The sequence below is a fragment of the Pelobates fuscus genome, chromosome 3 (genome assembly GCF_036172605.1).
Source record: "Pelobates fuscus isolate aPelFus1 chromosome 3, aPelFus1.pri, whole genome shotgun sequence".
Lineage (NCBI taxonomy): Eukaryota > Metazoa > Chordata > Amphibia > Anura > Pelobatidae > Pelobates > Pelobates fuscus.
In genome coordinates, this window is record NC_086319.1 from 59,863,923 (window position 1) to 59,877,365 (window position 13,443).

At 40.7% G+C, this 13,443-nt stretch overlaps 1 protein-coding gene across 1 annotated transcript in view; it reads left to right on the forward strand.

Annotated features, from left to right (window-relative positions):
- Positions 1-13,183, forward strand: part of POC1B (POC1 centriolar protein B) — a 121,166-nt gene extending 107,983 nt beyond the window's left edge. Inside the window, exon 12 of the mRNA XM_063447114.1 lies at positions 13,060-13,183. Within this exon, the coding sequence (XP_063303184.1) occupies positions 13,060-13,152 (93 nt within the window). The 3' untranslated portion in view covers positions 13,153-13,183. The remainder of the gene's footprint in view (positions 1-13,059) is intronic.
- The last annotated feature ends 260 nt before the right edge of the window (positions 13,184-13,443 follow it).

Here is a 13,443-nt window from a genome sequence, read left to right on the forward strand (position 1 = left end):
TCTGCAACACACACACACACACACACACCACTCATACACACACACCACTCATACACACACACCACATTCATACACACACACTGCACTCATACGCTCACACACTGCACTCATACGCTCACACACTGCACTCATACACTCACGCTGCATTCATATACACACGCTGCACTCATACACACACGCTGCACTCATACACACACGCTGCACTCATACACACACGCTGCACTCATACACACACGCTGCACTCATACACACACGCTGCACTCATACACACACGCTGCACTCATACACTCACACTGCATTCATACACTCACACTGCATTCATACACTCACACTGCATTCATACACTCACACTGCATTCATACATTCACACTGCATTCATACACACACACACTGCATTCATACACACACACTGCATTCATACACACACACTGCACTCATACACACGCTGCATTAATACACCCGCTGCACTCATACACACCCGCTGCACTCATACACACACGCTGCACTCATACACACACGCTGCACTCATACACTCACGCTGCACTCATACATTCACACTGCATTCATACACACACGCTGCACTCATACATTCACACTGCATTCATACACACACGCTGCACTCATACACACGCTGCACTCATACACACACGCTGCACTCATACACTCACGCTGCATTCATTATACACACACTGTAAATAAATATTCAATTAATATATTTTTTTTAGGATCTAATTTTATTTAGAAATTTACCAGTAGCTGCTGCATTTCTCACCCTAGTCTTATACTCGAGTCAATACGTTTTCCCAGTTTTTTGGGGTAAAATTAGGGGCCTCGGCTTATATTCGGGTCGGCTTATACTCGAGTATATACGGTATATTTAACCAAATTCCAGTATTACTCAAAAGTAATAGTGGAATAAAGAATATTCACAGGTGTATAAAGTGTGTGTGTGTGTGTATATATACTTTATTATAGGTGTATAACAGCATGTAGCAGACTATCTTCCTCTGCTTATTTTAATAACTTATCTTTACCTTATAAATTTGGGTTAAAAAAATCAGGATAGTGGAGAGAACGTGTATATGCTAATTACCTTTACAGTAATGAATACCACAACAGATAAGTCAAATTTTATTAAAGTCGCAGAACTTTTAAACTCTTTCTTTCCCCTTCAAATTAAATTTCATTGTTTGTCAGAAATAAGATACTGAAATAGTGGAAAATCTGCATGTGCAGGTCTCCACCAGGAATATAGCCTACAAAGCAACAGTGGAAACAGTGACAAACAGATTACTGAGTATCAAACATGCACAGTAAACATTACAAAAATACAATAACTTGAGAGAATAAATGTTAAAAGTCCAAGTGCACATAGAAACAGAATGTGACGGCAGATAAGAACCATTCGGCCCATCTAGTCTGCCCAATTTTCTAAATACTTTCATTAGTCCCTGGCCTGATCTTATAGTTAGGATCGCCCTATGCCTATCCCACGCATGCTTAGGGCACTGTGTTAACCTCTACCACTTCAGCTGGAAGGCTATTCCATGCATCCACTACCCTCTCAGTAAAGTAATACTTCCTAATATTATTTTTAAACCTTTGCCCCTCTAATTTAAGACTATCATCTTGCTCTGGTAGTTTTAAATATAGTCTCCTCCTTTACTGTGTTGATTCCCTTTGTAGATGTCAGGCGTTAATAAGGATCTTACATTTTGTGCACATGCTCATGTACCTATAGGGGGTTGCTGATAAGAGGCATGGCGGCACCAGTGCAGGTGGGCAACACGTTGATAAACTTGCTTTTTTACACATTGCATACTAAGGCTTATTTTTAGTTTTTTTAGTTTTCTGCCTGTTGGATGTTGTTTAGGTGCTGTAGTGGTTATGGTGCCCTGGTGCCCCAGCACCCCATCATTGTATGTAGTCAAACTGTTTTAGAGTGTCTTGACTTCTTACCAAGGGTCCATTAGACTGGGTGCCACTCCCCACCTCCACTACAACTGAACCGGGGCCTGTGGCGGGCCACCGCCACTGAGTACCATGCCCATTGAATATTCATACATTTTACCCTTGTATTTCGTATTCCCAGTGCTTATTCCCACGATTTTCCCTTGCATACTGTGTTTCCCCATGTAATTGTGGTGTATTTGTGTGTTTTACCTGCTCCCTGTACTGGAGAACTCATACGAATGGGGTCCGTTCGTCTCCCGAACAGGGACCACCCTGATACCTCATTTAGAATGTTAGTATAGAATGTTCACACCTCATAACGAGGTATGAAAACCACAAGGGAAACAAGCGGCGCGTGCTTCCCCTGGGTGGCTGCCGGTTCGTATAACCGAACGCCAACCAGGGACAGCATTCGTATCCAGAACCAGCGTAATCGCACTGTTTTAGGTCCCCGTCTCGGGGATCGCCCTACCTGCTCCTAACAGAGCTATAATCACTGGTCACCTTCCCCCCTGCCCGGGAGCTACGAGGCTGGGCTTGTAGCTGCCCAAGCGAGCGCTCTCTCCGGTGCTACCTGAGTGGAGGTAGTCCCCAGAGAGGGGCACAAGCCCCAGCGGCATCCCTGGAACTGTGAGTTGGCTACACAACCACAGGGGTCCCGCTGGTCACATGGAAGTACATGGATGTACCGTGTCGACCAATGGGAGAGGGCGCGCCCATTCAAACTGGGTTCGTGCCCTTTTCCTGATTGGGCGGCGAAACCCCTCTCCTTCCCGAGCGGCGATTGGTGTAATAGAGTTTTCCGCCCCCTTTCGTCTGATTGGGTGTTGAGACTCCTCTCCTCCCTGCGAGCTGATTGGCGCGTTTTGGTTTTGCACCTTGCGGCTGATTGGTTGTTACTTGGTTTAGGCGCGAAGTTTGAATTCGCCGGACTAAACCAAGCAACTTAATGGAACAAATTTCAGGGATATACAGAGCCTCGAGCCCCAGACTTTAGACGATGATTTCTCGGGCTCTGTACGTCGATCACCCTGCTTTTTTTAGGGATCCCAGATGGGACCCGGGGCTAAATAGTGATGTAGGTTTAATCTGTGTGACCCCTTCCCGGGGCGCCGAACCCCAAAGTTTACCCCCCTGTATGGAATATGTATTAATGTGTGTCCCTGTGTACCGTTGGTATCTCCCAGAGCGGGAGATGGCTATCTGTAACCCAACCCCCTCCTGCCCGGGATTGTGTTGGACTGAATGGAGACCCCCTGTGAGGGTCTGTGCGTAAAAGCTGTGTGTTCCAAATAAAAATTGTCAGGGTTTGTACCTCCAGAACTGTGTCTTCTGGTTATTGGAGGGAAGGAAGATTTAACCACGGTGTGTGCTGTTCCAGCGTGCAGGGGGTGCAACGGGGACAGTCCTTGTAAGGACTAAAAGAGCTAGTTCCCCCCCATCCATCTCCCTGGTCAAGCTAGGAAGCAACCCCTCTGGCGCAGGTACCCAGCCGGGGTACAGGGAGCTCTGCTACACAACCCTACGCTTTCTGTCTGCGCTAAGCTCAGCGATGCAGGACTTAGCTCATTGGTATTGAGTAATCGGCATATGCGGTTAGCAAATGAGCTAGCCCTGCACTCTGTTAAGCAGAAGATTCTGGTTCTCTACGTGATATAGTAGAGGCGGGGAACAATGCTTGACGGACTCCAGGTAAAAAGTCAAGCCATTCTTAAACGGCTTGACTATATATAATGTCACCATAACCACTACAGTGCACTGTTGTGTTTGATGCTTGTATTGTTCCTTTTAGTTCCTTCAAGTATCTTCAGTATTTATCAAAGCTGACCTTGACTAATCTGTTCTGGTCGCTGTTTTCTTATTGATGAGTATAAATCATTCTTATTAACATTATTTATAAAGCAACAGTTTTAGACGTTTTAAACAAACTGCAAAGATGTGACTTGCATAAACCAGAGGAGATATATGTAAAGATAGCTTGATAAAAGAGCTGTATTAGAAATCGTAAATATATAATTTTTTATACCAGTTTTATCATGGCATCTAGTACAAGGTAAATATTTTTGGAAGCCTGTCATTTTTGTAATGCTATTCATGCCCATCTACAGATGCAAAGACCCTTTAGCACAATGTTTAGTTAGATATATTCACAAAGATCCCTGCAGCCACTATACACAAGAGAAACAAATGTGTCGCGTTGCTCTGTAAAAGGCAGTATGATGTACTGGCATGTTTAGATGTAATGGTTTATCGTCCTTGGCACGTCACATGACACGCGGATTAGGTGAATGTAATCCAGAAGTTATGAGAATAGAAAACTACACAAACTCTGTGTACACAGATCCTAACATTTCCATATATGACCTATAATCATACGAACATTATTTCCGCCTCTTGGTTCACTGCAGAATTATTTTGACATTTTCTCTATTATCTTTAAAAAAAATGCACTTGCGCACCTGTGTAAATGTCAACGTTTTTAACAGCAACTAAAGTATACAAAGTCTTATCCTATAATTACGTTGCAGAATATTTGTTACGTATTACATTGTTTATTTGTGCATTTTACAATATAGGTAAGAGAAATAAAGCAAGACAACATATTTACAATATGCTTACACTTTGGTTTATTTTATATATATATTACACACACAATCCAGCTCCGTGTCTGCGTGTTTTGTTATGTTGAGTGGGGGGATTGTAGCTGTTGAGTGATGGGGAAAGGAATTCCTGAGATCAGAGGCTTTGTACTGGGACACTGAAGGTATTGAGGGAGTTAAAGCAGATAACACACATAGCAAGGTGGCAATTGGTTGAGTGTTTGGATAAAGCTTGAAATGCAAAAAAGGGTAAGAATGCTGCAGTCAGTGTTGTTCTGGGGAAAATCTGGAGCCCTTCAAGAGATTTGTTTAAGTGAGTGGCAGATAAAGCGCAGCTAGTGAGACTGATTGATCTGTCAGAAGAAGTATGCCTGGCTTGGACTTAAGAAAGACAGCTCGGTGTCCTGCCACGTAGGAAAACGGTTTAGTAGCACAAGATAGATGTTGCTTCATTCAGGTTTTTAACCTTCGTAAAAATAACATGGTTGGGAAAAACTTGATGATGGAGAATATACTGCAAGGAAAGAGAGCAGTCAGAACATCCATAGCCATGCGTAACAAAATATATAAAGAAATATGATCAATTCAGTTACAAAATAAAATTACTGACTTAATACCAAATGCTTACAGCCTTTTTAGATATACAACAAAAGTATGGGAATACGGCTTCAAATCTAAAGAAAAAAAGAACATCATAGTTTAATACCATTTAGCAGATCAACCAGAGATGCAACCAAATGCACTTACCAGATATAGAAGGAGGCAGGTGTATCAAGTGATGTAAGCAATGTTCCCTCTAATTCTTTTTAGTTGGTGTGTGCAAATTTTTTTTCCGGATTAAACATTTTGTGCGTGCTGAATGTTTTTGCGAATATAAGGCTTAAATCGTTTCTCGATAATTTTGGTACAGCGCAGCCTCTCTCATGGTTAATAACACTACATTACAGTATTACTACATGATAATGTACTAGTTGTTACTCAAAAGTATTACTATAAGGTCAGTCATTCAGACAGACAAGCCTCTATGCTAATCCCCATTTTGGTCTGTCCAACAGTCCATCTAAAGCAACAGGGGGCGACTGCACTGACAAGGGTACACACAAACATTTTCAATATAAATATCTAGCTTCTTGCCTATGTGCTTTACCACAAAGCTTCAGCCCCACCTTCATCACCGTAAACAGCAATTTAATCCATAAAACAAATTGACCTTTCATTCAGCCAAAATATAATACTGGTAGCTTGTTGACTGTATTTGGGTAAGCATGTTTAATTCTCAACATGGGCAGAAACAGTGAATGCAGTCCAATAAATGGTGATATAGACATAATAAATGCATCTTACACATAAATCATAGCTGACACAATTTTTGTAAACATTACATGGAGAGGAGGGAAGCATTTGAAAAATAACCTCTCTATAAATTGTGATCTATCCATTAATGCTTCTTAAAAACACAAAATAATCTTGATATGATGGGATATGTCCAAAGCACACTGGAGAAACAAACAACCCAATTCAGCAGGCGCCAATAGCAAACATTATATGGAGAAATGTCACCCATAGATTTTTCAATTTTCAAAAGGAGCTCTTTGTCCAATAAATGGTGAGATATGCACTAATACTTCTTAAACACACAGATGCACACTCTCAAAGATACACACAATCTCATGGATTTGAAATACACACTGACAGACACACACTCACACATTTACACATTATTGCGCACACACACAAATTAATTGTATTTCTTGTTGTTTTATTTAATTATATAGGCCCATCCAGCCTCCCTAGCGTTAGGATATTTTCTCCTGGGGGTCCAGTGGAGATTTTCTCCCTGGGTTTTAGTGGGTATTTTCTAACCTGGGATCCAGTGGGGATTTTCTTCCCTGGGGTTCAGTGAGGAGGGATCTTCTGTTTGCTCTCTGCTCCCTCGTGCACCCTTTGTAGTGATGCCAGGCCCAGAGTGACTTCCTATTATGGCTCCCTGAATCACTACAGAGGGAGCGCTCCCTCGAAAATAGGTGTATGCGCGCACACCTTAGAGGGAACAGTGGATGTCAGGAATGTTTCAGTGCATTCCAGCTTACAAATAAAAATCAAACAGAACCTATAGGTCCTACGCATTTCGTCCAGTCACCATGCAGACTTCCTCAGGGAGAAAAGGCAATAACAAACAATAAATTAGTAAAAACAATCTAGTACATTGTTTTTTTGTTTATTGTTCATTAAATATTCCTCCATTTCTCTTCACAGCCCCATATCCAGCACTATGAATAGTTACCCATAATGTATTCTCTTGCATGATTACAGCCTCTGAAATGCCATATAAGAAACCAGAAAACAAAACATACATATGTATCTGATCTTTTAGGTTTCCTCATTAACCTCGTTGCTTTGACCTCATAATATGAGCTAGTTAGATATACACAGGGTTATTCACTAGACACTGAATTATAGTGAATTGGAAACTGAATTTCACAATTTAGGTCAAAAAGGCTTATCTGTGACTACAACCATGGTTGAAATTGTTCACAATTCACCGTATCTAACTTCTTCATTAGCAGGATTTGGAATATTGTGTTCTTAAGACAATGTAAAGTAAATATAACAAATTAGTTCTGCTTTGTTTGCTTTTTTTTTGTGGAACGTTTTCGAGTAAAAGATTAATGCTTATTGTATGCTACAATGGCTTAACACTGCATGCGCTGCCTGTTATGTGATTGGAGATCATCAAAGCATAGGTAACTATAGCTGTATGGAAAGTGATGTAATTACAACAAATGAGCAGAGGTCCAAGTGTAATGCACTAAAGAACCCTGCCATGCAAACAAAACCATTGGTGTGAAAGGAAGCAAAGATATCTCAGATGAAGAATAAGAAGAGTAATCCTTTGAATAATTTATCAATAATAGACTACACATATTAATTAGTTACAAATCCGGAACTAAATTCTAAAATCTCATGAAACTTTAGCATATATCACATTGTCATAACCCCTCCCTACAGGCTGCAACCTATGCCAATCCCCAAAACCATCCCTGAAATCCTATATCATTCACCCCCAGACCTGTCATTTTTTTTTCCTTTATATCACGTCACCACCTTGTCTCTTTCCTCATCTCCCTAACCAACCCTCTATCTGTCTCTCTCTGTCCTACCTCTTAAAAAAAAACTTTTTTCTATCTTCCCATTTTCTTAAACCCCGCTTGTGTTTCTCTCCCTATCTCCCATCAGCCCTACTGCTTATTACTCTAGAATTGTGGCTGGCACACACACTTTACCCCAAGAATGCATATGTTACAAATGTAGTAAATATATCTATATCCTACAATAAATGTACATATAACCTAATAAGGGTGCTTGTTCGGAATACCTTTATGTGATTAATAGAAAAGATAGTCTGGGGGTTGAAAGGCACATAGTAGCAGACGGGTTTTTGATAAGGTAGGAAGCTAAGCTATTACTATGGTAAATTGAAAAAAAAAATCCCATTCTCAACATCAGAAAACGTATATATTATAGAATATGGTACTCCATTAAAATTTTGCTGCAAAAATGTATCTGAAATTGGAAAGTTCTCCCCTCCTCCCCCTCCCCCGGTGGAGAAGCAGTACTCTTAACATGCTGGACATAAGAGTCACATAAATGTTACAAAGCAGTATCAATAATACTTTGTACCATTGATAAATGTAACCAAATTAAAGTTCCACTTGCATTTGTCATTATATAGTTTAAACATTATGCTGTACATGATCTTAAAATATTCGATGCCTGTAGAACTGCATAATTGCATATTTATTTACAGTGTGTGTATATAATAAAAACCAAAGAAAAACATGTTACTTGCGCTCTATCCTTTATCCCTATGTATTTTTAAAACAAATGGAGGTCTTTTAGTTACCTCCAATGGCCATGAGAGGATTGAGCCCACCTGCCACATCAAGGCAGACCCCCCCTAGGTGGGTCCTAACTCTAACCATTCACCTTGCTTCCTTGAGCCTCTGGCAAAAATCTCTAATGAGACAGAAAGGGGTATTTTTATATACACCCCTATACATTATTAACCCTTAATAGGGAACACATGGGATGGGCGGCTGCATTGTAACAAAGCTGAGTAATACAAAAATTGGATACAAATGCAGAAAGAAAAGTCCTGCGCTCAACTCCCATCACTACTGGGCGGCTGCAATGACTACAGTACACATCAGCCCCAATACATAGTAAAAACCAAAGAAAAACATGTTACTTGCGCTCTATCCTTTATCCCTATGTATTTTTAAAACAAATGGAGGTCTTTTAGTTACCTCCAACGGCCATGAGCGGATTGAGCCCACTCCCCCATGAGAGGATTGAGGATTGATTCATGTAACAATGAATGCAGTGTGTGTGTGTGATGCAGAGCCTTGGTGGGGGGTGGGCATTTTTATTATTTTAATATTAATAGTTTTTTTTGTTTTATTAATTTTTTTTATTATTATTATTTTTTATTTTATTATTATTTCTTAGAATGTTATTTATATATATATATATATATTTTTTTTTTATACATGGCAGGGAGGGGGCTCTCACTCCCTGGTGGTCTAGTGGCATTGGCAGTTCAGTGGAGGGGGCTGGCAGGAAGCGTTTACTTACCTCTCCTGCAGCTCCTGTCAGCTCCCTCCTCCTCTGTGCCGGTCTGGTCAGCTCCCTCTGCAAGTCCCAGTGTAAGTCTCGCGAGAGCCGCGCTATGACCCCGCGGCTCTCGCGAGACTTACACTGGGAGCTGACCGGACCGGCGCGGAGGAGGAGGGAGCTGACAGGAGCTGCAGGAGAGGTAAGCGCTCTCTGCCAGCCCCCAGTCTGTATTATGTAAATTGCCATAATACAGACACTGACTCAAGTATAAGTCGATTTGGTTTTTTTTAGCACAAAAAATGTGCCGAAAAACTCGACTTATACTCGAGTATATACGGTAGTCAATAAAAATAAAATGAACAGAAAGAAATATGGGCATAGACATGCAGTGTAGAAGGTCATGCTCATTCAGAGGCTTTTGCAATTACAGGAAATTAATGCTACACATTTTACTAAATACAAAAAAACAAGTCCTGCGCTCAAACTCCCATTACTCCTGGGCTGCAGCAACGACCATAGTACATATCAGCCCAAATACATACAGTAAAAACCAGTGGAAAAATTTACCTGCACTCTTTCCCAAATCCCTATGTATATTTAAACAAATGGAGGTTTTTAGTTACCTCCAATGGTCATGAGAGGATATGCCCACCTGCCAGTCACGGCAGACCTCTTAGGTGGGTCCTAACTCTAACCAGTTAGGACCCACTTAAGAGGTCTGCCTTGACATTTTACTAAATGCTGTCACGCCTCTAATTCCAAAAAAACTCCGGTGGTTATCCTGGTACCCTATGAAGTGCTTCTCCGATCTCTGCTGAGAGACCCTGACAATCCATTGGGCTGTTTGCCGAAGTCTGCTCCCGAAGATGGCTGCTGCGATGAAGCCTATAGCTACACGTGTCCCTGTGATCCTCGCCAACCAAGAGGAGCAGATAAATCAGGCCTTCGAGCCATTCTGGTCTCCGTTCTGGGCCAACCTACGCCAATGAGCGGTGAGCTCGAACTCGATGGAAGTGTGTGACTCTGGGACGCACCTACACACCACAGCCTATTTCGGGTGGCCTTACCACGCCAACGCCAGTACTGCAGCGGAGACAGAAGCTGGGGCAGACACTCTAGTCTCAAGGGCCCAGTTCAAGCCTTTGTGGCTCAAGGCCTACAACTATTGACAATTGGCTACACACCACAGCCTGTTCTAGCTTGCCTAGCTTTGGCATCGCCAGATAAGAAACAGAGGAAGCAGTGGAGGCAGACACCTTGACATCTAAGGTCTAGTACCAGCCACCACTCACCTAGGCCACGATCTGAATGGGGACTACTCCCGAGACACAGCTCAGACCTACTCTAAAAGGCAAGAAACATCCTGGCAGCAGACCCCCGGGTCCCTGTTCTGGTCGCTGACTGTGATCGAACCCGTGAGAAATGTGTGAAGGATTGTATGAAAGGGCTTGTGGGGCATTTTCTAAGAGACTTGGGCCATCGTATTTGTGGGGGGCAGAACATTTTGTTGGAGGGTATCGGATGAGCTTTTATTAAGTGGCAGTACTCAATTTATCGAATGTGTTAGCCTCTCCGTTCTTTTTTTTTTTTATTATTATTATTATTATTATTTATTCGATTTTTTTCATGGTATAACAATTACACACATGGAAGTTGAAAAAGTGAGAGTACATTCAATGTTGCCATATCAGAGAGAGTACAAAGTAGTTGTGGATAGTGATGGTTACAATCAAGGGAAAAGATATTCTATAATCCAACCTCTCAGTTATTTTCATATGTAACCGTCATGCTCTTATTTCGTTGTTTGTACGTTGTTTGCCATTATTTTCTATCCGCCTGATCACACATTACCGTATTATAAATACGTGTAGTGTTTTTTGCCATGTTCTGTTCACCCTCTTTATCTAATTCTCTGTCGCTGACATGCCTTAACCAATAGTATTGTCACTCATGCACATCAAAAATGTAAAAAAATATATACATACACACACACACATTCTATTTCTTGTTGTTTTATTTAATTATATAGGCCCATGCAGCCTCCCTAGCTTTAGGAGAGTTTCACCTGGGGGTCCAATGGGGATCACCACAATTTAAATGTCTCTTTGTAGTGGAAGGTACTGAGTCTTCTACTTGGTAACATACTGAATTATCAATAGCTTCTTTCTGTCCTATTACTAGATACTATTGATGTGATTATTTTTCCCACCCCTTTTCCTTCTTTTTACAGTAAAAATTTAGAAATAAAGCTGGTCAAAAAAAAAATAGTCCACATGCTATGCATTAATACAACGCAGTCGTAGTGCTTCCATACTTTCACTGAATGAATCTTTTGTAAGAGTCGGCTTAGCTCTGATCATCCATACTTTTAGATTATTATTATTATTATTATTATTATTATTATTGCCATTTATATAGCGCCAACAGATTCCGTAGCGCTTTACAATATTTTGAGAGGGGGGGATGTAACAATAAATAAGACAATTACAAGAAAACTTACAGGAATAATAGGTTGAAGAGGACCCTGCTCAAATGAGCTTACAGTCTATAGGAGGTGGGGTATTAGAAACATTAGGATAGGAAATATCAAGTAGGAGTGAAGCAGAGCTGGAGGAGAGAGCAAAGCACTATCCCATAGGAGAGCAAGAGACAGGTATGTAAGGGAGAGATTACTCTGGGAGGCCATACGCTTTCCTGAAGAGATGGGTATTCTAAATTCTCCCAAACTTCATTGTGTTAGCCTTAGATGTATTATTATGTTTGTTATTAATATTATTGTAATTTATATAGTGGCAACTAATTCTATAGCGCTTTACAATTAAATACATTTTGGCAGGAACAATAAGTTGCTGAGGACTCTGCTCGAATGAGCTTACAATCTAAAGGAGGTGGGGTATAAAAACACAGAAGGATGGGTAGTGTGGGGGATAGCATCCAACGTGACATGGTGGGAAAGTGGTAACATTGAAGGTGACAGTAAAGGGGAGTGTGGACCCATTAATTAATCCCTTAAGGACCAAACTTCTGGAATAAAAGGGAATCATGACATGTCACACATGTCATGTGTCCTTAAGGGGTTTAAAGGAACACTATAGTTTCAGGAACACAAGCATGTATTCCTGACCCTATAGTGTTTAACCCACCATTTAGGTGGCTTGCACCCACCTTAGCCCCCCTATAAAATTGTAAAACTCACCTTATTTCAAGCGCAGCATGGGTAAAATCGGCACGGGGTGGGTTTTGGCCAGTCAGGACCTCCTCATAGAGATGCATTGAATCAATGCATCTCTATGAGGAAAATTCAGCGTCTACATGCAGAGCGTGGGAACGCTGAACGACCGATCTTCTTTTTCGGCAGCACTGAGCCAGGAAGCACCTCCAGTGGCCATCTGAGGAGTGGCCACTTGGAGGTGTCCCTAGAGGCAATGTTTGCATGAAAAAAGCCTGAAGGTAATGATTCTACTCGACAGAACAACTGCATTAAGCTGTAGTTGTTCTGGTGACTATAGTGTCCCTTTAAGCTGAGAGAGTAGGATATATCATTAAGAAGTGGCAGTTACCCTGGGAGTCCATAGGCTGTACTGAAGAGATGGGTTTTAAGGGATTTCTTAAAGGATTGCAGACTAGGAAAGAGTCTGATGGGAGAAGTCCTGTAATTGTGAGTTAGCAAAATGGATACGAGCAGTGGACAAGAGAGGGTAATTTTTACAGCTCAATTAATTTGTAATCTGCATAGAATATGTAAGGATTTCTAATAATTATAATAATTGTTTCAGCTCTGGAATATAATTAATTGTCATATTAAATAGACTGGAAATAAAATATGCTGATCCCTAGAAATACAAGTACTTTTTATCTTATTTAATGAAAATGACTTTTGTGTTTGCAGACGGTTTCAATTCTGGAGCAACGACTGACTTTAACAGAAGATAAGCTGAAAGAATTCCTTGAAAATCAACAGCAAATTTCAGATCCAGAGTGAAGTGTGTGTGTGTGTGTGTGTGTCTGTCTTATGTTAAAAGTTTTTTATGTAAGCACGATTAAAAAAAAAAAAAAAAAAGTATGTCTGTTGTAATTTATTGTAAGAAGAACAATACCATTTTGTACTAGTTACATTAATAAAATCATTCCTATTTTTACATATTTTTTACTTCAATTTGCTATATTTCTAACGTTTTTTATTTTTATTTTTTTTGTTCCTTTTTTTTAGTGCAGACCTGACCATTAGTCTCTGTTCCTTTTATAGAGATATCAGAGATATCATGTGACTATG